The sequence below is a fragment of the Urocampus carinirostris genome, chromosome 12 (assembly GCF_059441175.1).
Source record: "Urocampus carinirostris isolate Australia breed hairy pipefish chromosome 12, RoL_Ucar_1.0, whole genome shotgun sequence".
NCBI lineage: Eukaryota > Metazoa > Chordata > Actinopteri > Syngnathiformes > Syngnathidae > Urocampus > Urocampus carinirostris.
In genome coordinates, this window is record NC_142360.1 from 39018562 (window position 1) to 39031254 (window position 12693).

The 12693-nt window shown below is 40.2% G+C and overlaps 1 protein-coding gene across 4 annotated transcripts in view; it reads left to right on the plus strand.

Annotated features, from left to right (window-relative positions):
- tle2b (TLE family member 2, transcriptional corepressor b) overlaps positions 1-11921 on the plus strand; it is a 99729-nt gene extending 87808 nt beyond the window's left edge. For 3 of the 4 annotated variants that reach the window (XM_088350538.1, XM_088350537.1, XM_088350536.1), the window contains 8 exons: positions 941-1110; positions 1213-1289; positions 3702-3951; positions 5383-5630; positions 6763-6910; positions 6999-7149; positions 8544-8620; positions 9869-11921. In XM_088350538.1, the coding sequence (XP_088206664.1) occupies positions 941-1110; positions 1213-1289; positions 3702-3951; positions 5383-5630; positions 6763-6910; positions 6999-7149; positions 8544-8620; positions 9869-9976 (1229 nt within the window). In that variant the 3' untranslated portion in view covers positions 9977-11921. The remainder of the gene's footprint in view (positions 1-940; positions 1111-1212; positions 1290-3701; positions 3952-5382; positions 5631-6762; positions 6911-6998; positions 7150-8543; positions 8621-9868) is intronic. The other variant, XM_088350539.1, reaches the window with a different exon arrangement.
- Positions 11922-12693: the final 772 nt, after the last annotated feature.

The following is a 12693-nucleotide window of genomic DNA, read 5'->3' on the forward strand; positions in this document are numbered from 1 at the left end:
AAATAAAAAACCTGGTTTAATGCTCCAACTCCTAGTTAAAGCTGGTCTAAAGCTCGATAGCACTAAAATATTCAACTGTAAAAGTGTACAATATTTACCATTTCTTACTCAAATACACCTTGGAGTTAAAGCTTTAACTCATAGATTAGGTGGGTTTTAAATCTTTAACTCCAGTGTTAAAGCTGGTTTAAAGGTTTTACCCCAGAGTTTAGTTATAAAGCTTTAACTTTGATAGTACTTAAATAAGTATCCGTAAAAGAAGTACAATTTTTTACAAATATTACTTTTAAAGCCAAATTGACGAACTAATGTTATGGTAACAGCTAATCACTCAGCCTTCCACCTTATATTGCTTTTTAGACTTTTTTTAATCACAAACACACTTGCTTGATTGACGAACTGATGATGTGATAAGAGCTAATGTATCAGTCTCCACCTCAACGTGCTTCCGTAAAACAAATTAACTACACGTTTTACTTTTTAGCATTTTTTTTTTTTGTTTTTGCTTTTTCGCAATCACAAACACACACGCTTGATTGACGAACTTAGGTTATGATAAGAGATAAGTGATTTAATTCATTGTTTGAGTTAATCACCTGAACGTACCTCTCCAAAACAAGTTATCTAAACACTTTCTCTTAATCGCAAACACGCTTTTCTATCCCGGGACAAGTTAGCTGAGCTGGCGCTCTCTCCTTCTTCATTGGCTCAGCCCCCGGTCGTTTATCCAATCAGAAGGAGCGGGGAGGGTACAAGGTGGGGGAGGAGTAGGAGCGAGAGCGAAAGAATCTCGGCTGCATGAAACTTAACAATCGGCTGGTTGAATGAAAAAAAATGCCGATACCGATGATTTCAATGTTTTCCATTCGTTTTTCCCGTTGTGTAACCCTGCTTGTTTGTCATGTGTCGTTGTGGTTTATCCCCACCCTGACTCTCCTAGCACTGCGCAGCCCCGTTTCTTTGCCCCCCGGGTCCTACCCGGCTCACTTTGGCGTGGTGTCCCACGCAGGGATCAACGGGGAGCTGGCGAGTCCCGGAGGATTTGGGGGGGCCCTCAGCCTCTCGCCCCAAATCAGTGCGGCCGCCGGCCCCTATGTCCGAAGCCCCATGGTGAGACCCCCCCCACCTTTTATGGATTATAATCTAATAACATACTAGATTTGATCCCTAAAACGCTTTGTTTTTGGGGGTTCTGTCCCCCCCCCCCGCCAGGTGGGTTATGACTCCCGCTCCCATCTGAGAGCCCCCGGTCTGTCGTCCTCTCTATCTGGGTCATCTGGCGGAAAACCGTGAGTTTTTAAAAAAGTTTTATTCCTTCACTAGCATAACACCACGAATCGTTTAGTAAGAAAGAAATTGTATATTCATTTTTCCAAGTAAAATGTTGTTTTTCCACTCACAGATAGTTACACTCATTTTAAAAATTATCGATAATATTTAACTATATGTATGTACGCGTATATGAATGCATGCATGTATGTATGTAAAATTGTTATATGAAGTATTTTTTTTCTAAAACTATCTATCCATCTAGACATCGATCTAGAAATCTATCAAGACATCTATCCATCTAGACATCTATCTATCCAGACATCTATCTATCCATCTATCTAGAGAACTATCCATCTATCTAGACATCTATCTAGACATCTATCTATCTAGACATCTATCCATCTAGACATCTATCTAGACATCTATCAATCTAGACATCTATCTAGACATCTAAATATCTAGACATCTAAACATCTAGACATCTATCTAGACATCTATCTATATAACTATTTATCTAGACATCTATCTATACATCTATCCAAATAGACATCTATCTAGACATCTGTCTAGAAATCTATCTATCTAGACATCTATCTATCTCGACCTCTATCTATCTAGAATCTATCTAGACATCTATCTAGAAATCTATCTATCAAGACATCTATCTATCAAGACATCTATCTAGACATCTATCTATCTAGACATCTATCTAGACATCTAAATATCTAGACATCTATCTATATAACTATTTATCTAGACATCTATCTATACATCTATCCAACTAGACATCTATCTAGACATCCATCTTGACATCTATCTTGACATACATCTATCTAGACATCTAAATATCTAGACATCTATCTATACATCTATCTAGACATCTGTCTAGAAATCTATCTATCTAGACATCTATCTAGACATCTACCTTGACATCTATCTTGACATCTCCCTATCTCGACATCTATCTATCTAGAATCTATCTATCTAGACATCTATCTAGACATCTATCTAGACATCTATCTAGACATCTATCTATATAACTATTTATCTAGACATCTATCTATACATCTATCTATCTAGACATCTATCTTGACATCCATCTTGACATCTATTTTGACATCTATCTATCTAGACATCTTTCTAGACATCTATCTATCTAGACATCTATCTAGACATCTGTCTAGAAAGCTATCTATCTAGGCATCTATCTAGACATCTATCTAGACATCTATCTTGACATCCATCTTGACATCCATCTTGACATCTATCTTGACATCTATCTTGACATCTATCTATCTTGACATCTATCTATCTATCTAGAATCTATCTAGACATCTATCTAGACATCTATCTATCTATACATCTATCTAGACATCTATCTTGGTCATATCCCTCAAAAGGGATGACTGACAGCAAGACAAAAACATACAAAAATAAAGAAAAAAATTTTAAAAAGGGAAAAAAGGAGCAAAAAACACACACAAAATTTTGGGGGGGACCATGGCCAACCCAAATGCCCAAACTCCCAAACAAGTTAGGCACCTCGACATCCAAGTGGTCATGCTTTCGTCCCTCCAGATGAAACGGGACATAAGAAAGAGGCCGTGTCACTCGGGTCAGGGTGACGCAACACACACTTCTGTTCGACAGCTTTCACTGGTTTACCCCTACTGCATCATAGAGGTGCCCTGCCCATCCCTTTGAACACGTCCAAACATCCCACTATCCTTTCACAACACCTCTCCACTCCTTCCGATCACCAACATAAACAAGATACAGTACATATTAAGGATAGAATGTATTAGAAACATGTATTTTCGTCAGCTACCTATTTATTTTATTCTGAAACAAACATAATAATTTATAAATATATTTCATATAAATGCAATATGTTATTGAAATATAAAACGTGTTTCAAAAATAAAGATTTTTTTTTTAATTATTTGTTATCTTCTAAAATTACAAACATCATAATGCATAAATATACTTCATGCAAATAGGATAGATAAGCAAAATTTAAAAACGTTTTTAAAACAATAAATTGTATATTTCTTGTTTTACTTATTGAACTCCTTGTAATATTTCAAACATAATAATAAATAATGTAATGAATTCTTTCTTGTAAACATTTCTTAAAAAAATTGACAATGAATTAAAATAAAATAAATAAAAATAAAAGTATTATTATGGTTCAAAATATAGTAAAGTAAAAGAAAGTAAAACAACAATTAAAAACATAATAATCGTTAAATTTTTAAAGCATGACTTCATTAAAAAATCCCCTGCATTGAATCAAATAAAATTACCCAATTTGAGAATCTCCTTTCTTTGACTTAAGTCTACTGCCACCTGGTGGCCGGCTATGGTTAACCCATCATCTCCAGTATCAATCCTTCCACAATATCATTTCTCGTTTTGCTCCAAACCAGGGCGTACTCCTTCCACGTGAGCGCGGACGGTCAGATGCAGCCGGTGCCTTTCCCTCCGGACGCCCTGGTGGGCCCGGGCATCCCGCGCCACGCCCGGCAAATCCACAGCCTGAGCCACGGCGAGGTAGTTTGCGCGGTCACCATCAGCGCCTCCACGCGACACGTCTACACCGGCGGGAAAGGATGCGTCAAAGTCTGGGACGTGGCGCAGACCGGAGTCAAAAGCCCCATGGCCCAGCTCGACTGTCTGGCAAGTACCCGTTTCTTGCTAGGTTTCTCAAACCGCGGCCGGCGGGCCACGTGCGGCCCGGCAAACGAAAATGGTCAAAATATAATGACGATAGGCAATAAAGTACTACTAACGGAAAAAAGGTTCTTGGGGCGTCCGCGTTATCCTTCTGTGTGTCTCACTAAAATACTAATGCGTAAATACTGCAAAAATACTGTAAGATTGCTACAAAAAAAAATCAAATTTAGTGCTTAAAACATATTTTTTTTCTTTTCATGTTAGAAGAAAAAAATGCAATGGAAATATGACAAAAATACTACTAAAGTATACTACTGAAGAAATAATATGACAGAAATACTACATATATACCACGATAGAAATACTGCAAAAATACTACAAGATTGCTATAAAACAAAATATCAAATTTAGTGCCTAAAACATATTTTCTTTTCATGTAAGAAGAAAAAAATACAATGGAAATATGACAAAAATACTTCTTAAGTAATGCTAATATACTACTGAAGAAATAATATGACAGAAATACGACATATTTACCACCATAGAAATACTTCAAAATTACTAGAAGATTGCTACAAAACTAAATATTAAATTTTAGTGCTTAAAACATATTATTTTCCTTTCATGTAAGAAGAAAAAAATACAATGGTGATATGACAAAAATACTTCTTAAGTAGTCATTCCTAAGACTTAAAAAGTGGTCGGCGGCGCCCTCTGTTGGCTGCGGCTGCATCGGCTCGCTACAACGGGTCAGGTGCAATCGACATTTCGTTCTGTGTACATTGTTACACAGAATGACAATACAAGGAAATTATTATTATTATTATTATTAATATACTACTGAAAAAATAATATGGCAGAAATACTAGATATTTACCACGATATAAATACTGCAAAAATACTACATTTACTGTCACACTTGTCCATAAATATTGTGACAGAAATATGATAAAAATATGACTACAGTAATTCTGCCCCCTCTGAAAGTGTTTTTCTACCATGTGGGCAATGCTATCGCTAATTAGTAGCCTAGTAGTATTTATCATTCTTTAGCCTGACTAAAATACTACCACTAAATACTGCAAAAATACTACAAGATTGCTACAAAACAAAATATCAAATTTAGTGCTTAAAACATGTTATTTTCCTATCATGTAAGAAGAAAAAAATACAACGGAAATATGACAAAAATACGACTAAAGTATACTACTGAAGAAATAATATGAGAGAAATACTAGATATTTACCACGATATAAATACTACATTTACTGTCACACTTCTCCGTAATTATTGTGACAGAAATATGACTAGGGTAATACTGCCCACTCTGAGAGTGTTTTTCCGACCAATGCTATCGCTAATTAGTAGCATAGTAGTATTTAGCGTTCCTTAGTAAAGGTATAAATTGCCGATACGCGTTTGGGTCCGGAACAGAACCGGGACAACTACATCCGTTCGTGCAAGCTGCTGTCGGACGGCCGGACGCTGATCGTGGGCGGCGAAGCCAGCACGCTGTCCATCTGGGACTTGGCCACGCCCACCCCCCGAATTAAGGCGGAGCTAACTTCCTCCGCCCCCGCCTGCTACGCCCTGGCCATCTCGCCCGACAACAAGGTCTGCTTCTCCTGCTGCAGCGACGGCAACATCGTGGTCTGGGACCTGCACAACCAGACCCTCGTCAGGTAAAAGGGCCCCCGGGGCTCCCGGCATGAAAGGGAGGGGGGTGTCAAACGGGGGGGGGTTCGCCGGCCGGATCGAGCCCACCGAAGGTTTTCACCTGCAGTTTTGATAATGTCCACTTGATGTCACCCAAGCCAGGCAAAGCATCTGTAGTCGTAGTTCTTTCTCTCTCGCTCTCTTTCCTTCCCTCTTTCATCTTCTCTTTCTCCCTTTCTCTATGTATTTCTCTTTGTAACATTCTTTTTTTCTTTCTTTTTCTTTCTTACCCTCTCTCCCTCCTTTTTTATATCACTTTCTCTCCATCTTTCTCTCTTTCCCATGCTGATTTTTTCTCTCTCTTTTTCACTCTCTTTTTCTATTGTCTCATTCTTTTGTTTTTTCTGTCTAACTTTTTCTCTCCTCCTCTTTCTTCCTCTTTTTACTCCCTTTCTCTCTCTTGGGCTTTTTTCATTTCTCTCGCTCGTTCTTATACCAGCTCAGTAGCCTAGATGGTAGGGCGCCCGCTTTGAGACTGGGAGGTCGCTGGTTCGCGCCTCGGCCGAGTCATACCTAAGACTTATAACATTGGTAAAATGGCGGCGCCCTCTGTTGGCTGCGGCTGCATCGGCTCGCTACAGCGGGTCAGGTGTATCGACATTTCGTTCTTACAAAGAATGACAATACAAAGGAAATTATTATTATTATTATTATTATTCTGTCTCTTTAACCTTCTCTTTCTCGCTTTCTCTCTCTCTCTCTCTCTCTTTCTCTATGTTGTTTTTTTTCTTTTTTTTCTTTCTCTCTCCTACTGTCTTTTTGTTTTTTATTTTTTACCCTGTCTCCTTCCTTTTTTATATTGCTCTATTTTTTCTTTTTCTTGTGCTCTTTCCTCCTTCTCCCTCTCCATCTTTCTCTTTCTCATGCTCATTTTTTCTCTCTCGTTTTTTTTCTGTCTCACTTTATTTCTCTCCTCCTCTCTTTCTTTCTCTTTTTACTCCCTTTCTCTCTCTCTTGGGCTTTTGTTCTTTTGACCTTCTCTTTCTCTCTCTTTCTCTGAAACCTACTAGCGAGATTTTTTTTTTTTCTTATCGCCCGACTCCCGTATATATAACGAGTTTGATAACAGCGAGCGACCCCCGGTCCCCCCCTCTCTAGGCAGTTCCAGGGCCACACGGACGGGGCCAGCTGCATCGACATCTCCAACGACGGCACCAAATTGTGGACGGGCGGCCTGGACAACACGGTCCGATGCTGGGACCTGAGGGAAGGCCGGCAGCTGCAGCAGCACGACTTCACCTCGCAGGTGATTGGACGGCCCGTGGCCGGGCGGAGCCGTGGCCGGGCGGGAAATCAAGAGTTGGAGTTTTCACCCGCCCGCTTCCTCTTTCTAGATCTTCTCTTTGGGCTACTGCCCGACGGGCGAGTGGCTGGCGGTGGGCATGGAGAGCAGCAACGTGGAAGTTCTTCACGTCTCCAAACCCGACAAGTACCAACTGCATCTGCACGAAAGCTGCGTCCTCTCCCTCAAGTTTGCCTATTGCGGTGAGACCCGAAAACCCCGCTCCGAGTCCCAACCGGCCTTTGAGACGCCGACCGTCATTTCAAACCCTATCCCTAAAGTCCGACTTGAGTTTAAAAACCTACTTTTAAGTATAAACTGACCTTGAAAAATAAAAGCGTTTTTTTTTAAAACCACAATCAGAAACCCTAACCCTAGTTTTATTCCAAATTCAAGCTATGAGACTAGCTTTGAAACCCAATTTGAAACCTTAAACCTAGTTTGATGTTCAACTTCAGTTTGAAACCCAACTAACTTGAGACAGACTTCAAAATAAAAGCTCTCCCAGCCCTTTAAGGAACCCCAATTATATGCCCCAACCCTACAGTCCTGCTTTGCAATCCTAATTTGAAACATGAATGCTAATTTGAAACCTTATGCCAAAAGCCAAACTTGAGTTTAAAATCCTACTTTTAATTATAAACTGACTTGAAATAAAAGCAGTTGAAGGCCTTTATAAAACCACATCAGAAACCCTAACCTAGTTTATACACCAAATTCAAGCTATGAGACCAGCTTTGAAACCCAATTTGAAACCTTAAACCCAGTTTAAAGTTCAACTTCAGTTTAAAACCTGACTAACTTGAGGCGGACTGAACATAATTGTAAAACCCTAACCCTAAATTGAAACTCCAACTCTTGATTTCAGACCAATTCTAGGCATTGAGCTTTTTTTGAAACCCGACCTCAACTCCCAAAACCATTTTTAATAAAACCCTAATTTGAAACGTTAACCAGAGTGTAAAATGCGAATGCTTTTCTGAACGAAATTTGTAAAACCCTGACCCTAATTTGAAACTCCAACTCTTGATTTCAGACCAATTCTAGGCATTGAGCTTTTTTTGAAACCCTTACCTCAACTTCCAAATCATTTATATTAAAACCCTAATTTGAAACTCAACAGAGTTCAAAATGTGAATGCTCTTCTAAACGTAATCTGTAAAACCCTAACCCTAAATTGAAACCCCAAATCTTGATTTCTGACCCTTTTTTGAAACTCTACCTCAACTCAAAAATCAGCCTGATTCAAACCCTAATTTTCCAACTTCACCCGGGCTGTAAAATGTGAATGCTTTTCTAAACGTCATTTGTAAAACCCTAACCCTAAATTAGAACTCCAACTCTTGATTTCAGACCAATTCAAGGCATTAAGCTCTTTTTGGAAACCCTACCTCAACTCAAAAATCAGCCTGATTCAAACCCTAATTTCTAACTTCACCCGGAGTACAAAATGTGAAAGCTATTTCTGAAACCCCTATCCTAAATTGAATCCCCCACCCTATGATTCAGACCATCTTTAAATACAGACCGTCTTTTGAAACCCAGTCTAGAAACCTGACCTTTTTTGAGGCACTAAATTGCACCCTTGTGTTTTCAGGCAAGTGGTTTGTGAGCACGGGCAAAGACAACCTCCTGAACGCGTGGAGGACGCCGTACGGGGCTAGCATCTTCCAGGTGACGGTTTCAAACGCTTTGCTCTTTCTTTTTGTCTGTTTTTTCTTTGTCACGATTAAAAAACTTTATTGCTCTTTCTTTCTCTTTTTCCTCACCCATTATCCCTCACTTTCACTCTCTCTCTCCCTCTTTCTCTGTTTCTCTCTCTCTCTCTTGCTCTTTCTTTCTATTTTTTCTCTCCCATTATCCCTCACTTTTATTCACTCTCCCTCTCCATCTCTCTCTCTTGCTCTTTCTTTCTTTCTTTCTCTTTTTCCTATCCCATTCTCCCTCACTTTTACTCTCTCTCTCCCCCTCTCTTTCTCTCTCTCTCTCTCTCTTGCTCTTTTTTTCTCTTTTTTCTCTCCCATTCTCCCTCACTTTTACTCTCATTCTCTCTCTCTCTCTCTCTCTCTCTCTCTTTCTTTCTTTCTTTTTTTCCTATCCCATTCTCCCTCACTTTTACTCTCTCTCTCCCTCTCTTTCTCTCTCTCTCTCTCTCGCTTGCTCTTTTTTTCTTTTTTTTCCCTCTCCCATTCTCCCTCAATTTTACTCTCTCTCCCTCTCCATCTCTCTCTCTCTCTCTCTCTTTCTTTCTCTTTTTTTTTCTCCCATTCTCCCTCACTTTTACTCTCTCTCTCCCTCTCTCTCTCTTTTTCCTATCCCATGCTCCCTCACTTTTACTCTCTCTGTCCCTCTCTTTCTCTCTCTCTCTCTCTCTCTCTTGCTCTTTTTTTCTTTTTTTCCTCTCCCATTCTCCCTCACTTTTACTCTCTCTCCCTCTCCATCTCTCTCTTGCTCTTTCTTTCTCTTTTTTCTCTCCCATTCTCCTTCACTTTTACTCTTTCTCTCTCTCTCTCTCTCTCTTGCTCTTTCTTTCTATTTTTCCTCTCCCATTCTCCCTCACTTTTACTCTCTCTCTCTCCCTCTCTTTCTCTCTCTCTCTTGCTCTTTTTTTCTTTTTTTCTTCTCCCATTATCCCTCACTTACTTTCTCTCCCTCTCCATCTCTCTCTCTCTCTTGCTCTTTCTTTCTTTCTTTTCTCTCTCATTATCCCTCACTTACTCTCTTTCTCTCTCTCTCTCTCTCTCTCTCTCTCTTTGTCTTTTTTTCTCCCATTCTCCCTCACTTTTACTCTCTCTCTCCCTCTCTCTCTCTTTCTCTTTTTCCTCTCCCATTATCCCTCACTTTTACCCTCTCTCTCTCTCTCTTTCCCTCTCTTTCTTTCTCTCTTTCTCTCTCTCTCTTTCACCCTCATCCCCTCCCCAGTCCAAGGAGTCGTCCTCCGTGCTGAGCTGCGACGTGTCCCCCGACGACAAGTACATCGTGACGGGCTCGGGGGACAAGAAGGCCACCGTCTACGAGGTGGTCTATTGACCCCCCCTCGCCTGGACCGCCATTTTGTCACCATCACGGCCCCCAGAAGACTCAAGGTTCCCTATTAGGCTCGTCCTGAAATGTCACGGGACGGCCATTTTTTGTCCTCAGCGGCGTCTTGAAAAGAGAGAATGTCAAAACGAAAAGGAGGCGGCTGCCTAATGAGAAGGCTTTCCTAATTAAGAGATCGGCGTAGGAAGGAGAGTTCCCCTCCCCTTCTCCCTAGGGACCACCGTCTTTTCATGAAGCCGACGCCCACACGAGAAAGCTGTAAAGAGGGAGGGGCCATAAACGCATCCCCCGGCCAATTAAACAGCCCCCTTTGCTTATCATTATCGTTATTTCCCGCTTTTTTCTAACCTCTGTTCTCCTGACAGAGGACAAGCCACGCCCCCCTTTTAGAACCACGCCCACTCTCTACAACACACCCACCTTTGATTGTTGCGCAACATGAGTCCGTGTTGCGTTCAGGTCAGACAATTTTGTGTCATTTTCTGGGTTGTCTCACTCTCTTACCTCCTCCCTACTCTCTGTCTCTCTCTCTCTCTCTATCTTGTTTTCTGTCTGTCTCTCTCCACCTCTCTCCACCTTTTCCCACATCTTTCTCTTGATTTTCCTTTCTCTCTTACTCTTTCTTCTTTTTGTTGCTTTCTTTTTTTCTCACTCTCTTAGACTTTTCCCTCCATTTTTCTCTCACTACCTCTTTCTCTTCTAGATACTCTATCCAAGCCACTTTTATTTTTATCCCCCTCTTTTTGTCTTTATCTCACTCCCATCCTCTCTCTTTTTCTTTCTCCCTTTCCCACATCTCTCTCTCTCTCTCTCTAATCCCTCTTGATTTTGCTTTCTTTCTTACTCTTTCTGTTCTTCTTTCTTGCTCTTTCTTTTTTTCTCACTCTCTTACTTACCCTTTTCACTCCATTTCTCTCTCACTACCTCTCTCTCTCTCTTACTCTATCCCAGCCACCTTTATTTTTCTCTCCTTCTCTTTTTGTCTTTATCTCACTCCCATCCTTTCTCTTTTCTCTCTCCATTTCCTGAATCTCTCTCTCTCTAGACCCTCTTGATTTTGCTTTCTCTCTTCCTCTTTCTGTTCTTCTTTTTCTTGCGCTCTTTTTTTCTCTCTTTCTAACCCTTTCCCCCCATTTCTCCCTCACTACCCCTTTCTCTCTCTCTTAGATACTCTATCCCAGCCACCTTTATTTTTATCCCCTCTTTTTGTCTTTATCTCACTCCCATCCTTTCTCTCTCTCTCTAATCCCTCTTGATTTTGCTTTCTCTCTTACTCTTTCTGTTCTTCTCTTTTTCTTGCTCTTTTTTTTCTCACCGTCTCTTACCCTTTTCCCTCTATTTCTCTCTCACTACCTCTTTCTCTCTTAGATACCCTATCCCAGCCACTTTTATTTTTATCCCCCTCTCTTTTTGTCTTTATCTCACTCTCATCCTTTCTTCCTTTCTCTCTTGCTATTTCCCTCTCTCTCTGTACCTTTATCAATCTTCCTCTTTCTCTCACTCCCTCTTTTAGTCTTTCTGTCCCCCATCACCCTTTCTCTCTCTATCTACGCCCTATTCTTTCTCTTTCTCACTCCCACTACCCTTTCTCTCTCTGTCTTTCTTTCTCTCTCTCTCTCTCAATCTTTTTCTTTCTTTTTCTCTCTTCCTCTTTCCCTTTTTTTCCTCTTTCTCTCACTGTCTCTCTTTCTCTGTCTCTCTCTCACTTGTTCTCTCCCTCTCTCTCTCTCTCTCTTTACTGTTGGTCCCTTTTGCATTCATCAACAATTTTGTTCTTTTTCTGAAATGTCTGTCCACTTGTATTCCTTTCTTCTTTTACATTGTCACGGTTGCAAAAGTCCCCATACCTATCTGTCAAACTCAGCCAATTGATTCCCTCGTATTAATGATTGCACTTCTCCTTATTAAGTGATAATAAACCTTACAAACACGAGGCGGCGCCTATTTACTCACAGCAAGACAGACTGTGTAAATGTAAAAGTTGACTAGCGTGCCCCTAAAACCAGCCAACCACCAATCCTTTCATTTCAGTACACTTCGTCAGATTTTCAAGAATATTTTGGAAAAAAAACATTGAAAATTGTTCTACAAATCATCATTGGGAAAAATGGTCATTAGGTCTGCAAATTAAAATCAAAAATGAAATCTGACTGCGCTAAATGACTAACTATTTTGGAATCTTGTTTTTTGGCGAGCTACTTTAGAGTGCATCGTTGTTGTACGCATCTAAGATGGATGGTATTCTAAAAATATGACAGTAGACTCCTGGGAAACTTTAAATTGCCAAGGAATGAAAAAAACAAACCCCCTAAATCAGGGGTGTCAAACTAATTTTACCTCGGGGGCCACACGATAGAACAAACATTCTCTCGGGGGCCGGAATAGTATATTAAAGAGAAAGAAAAAGAGAGAAAGAAATAAGACAAAGCGAAGGAAAGAAAAAGAGAGAGGGTGGGACAATGAAAGAGAGAAAGGGAGAGAGAATGCGAGAAACAAAAAGATATAAAGACAAATAGAGAGGGGGAAAGAAAAAGAGAGAAAAATGATATCAAAAGAGAAATAGAAAGAGGGAAGGAGAGAAAAGAGAAGGAGAGAAGGGGAAAGCAGGAGAGTGGAAAAGAGAGAAAAGGAAAAATGGAAGAGAGTAAAAGAAGGTAAAAAGACACAGAGAGAGAAAGAGACAAAGAGAAACAAAGAAAGAGAAA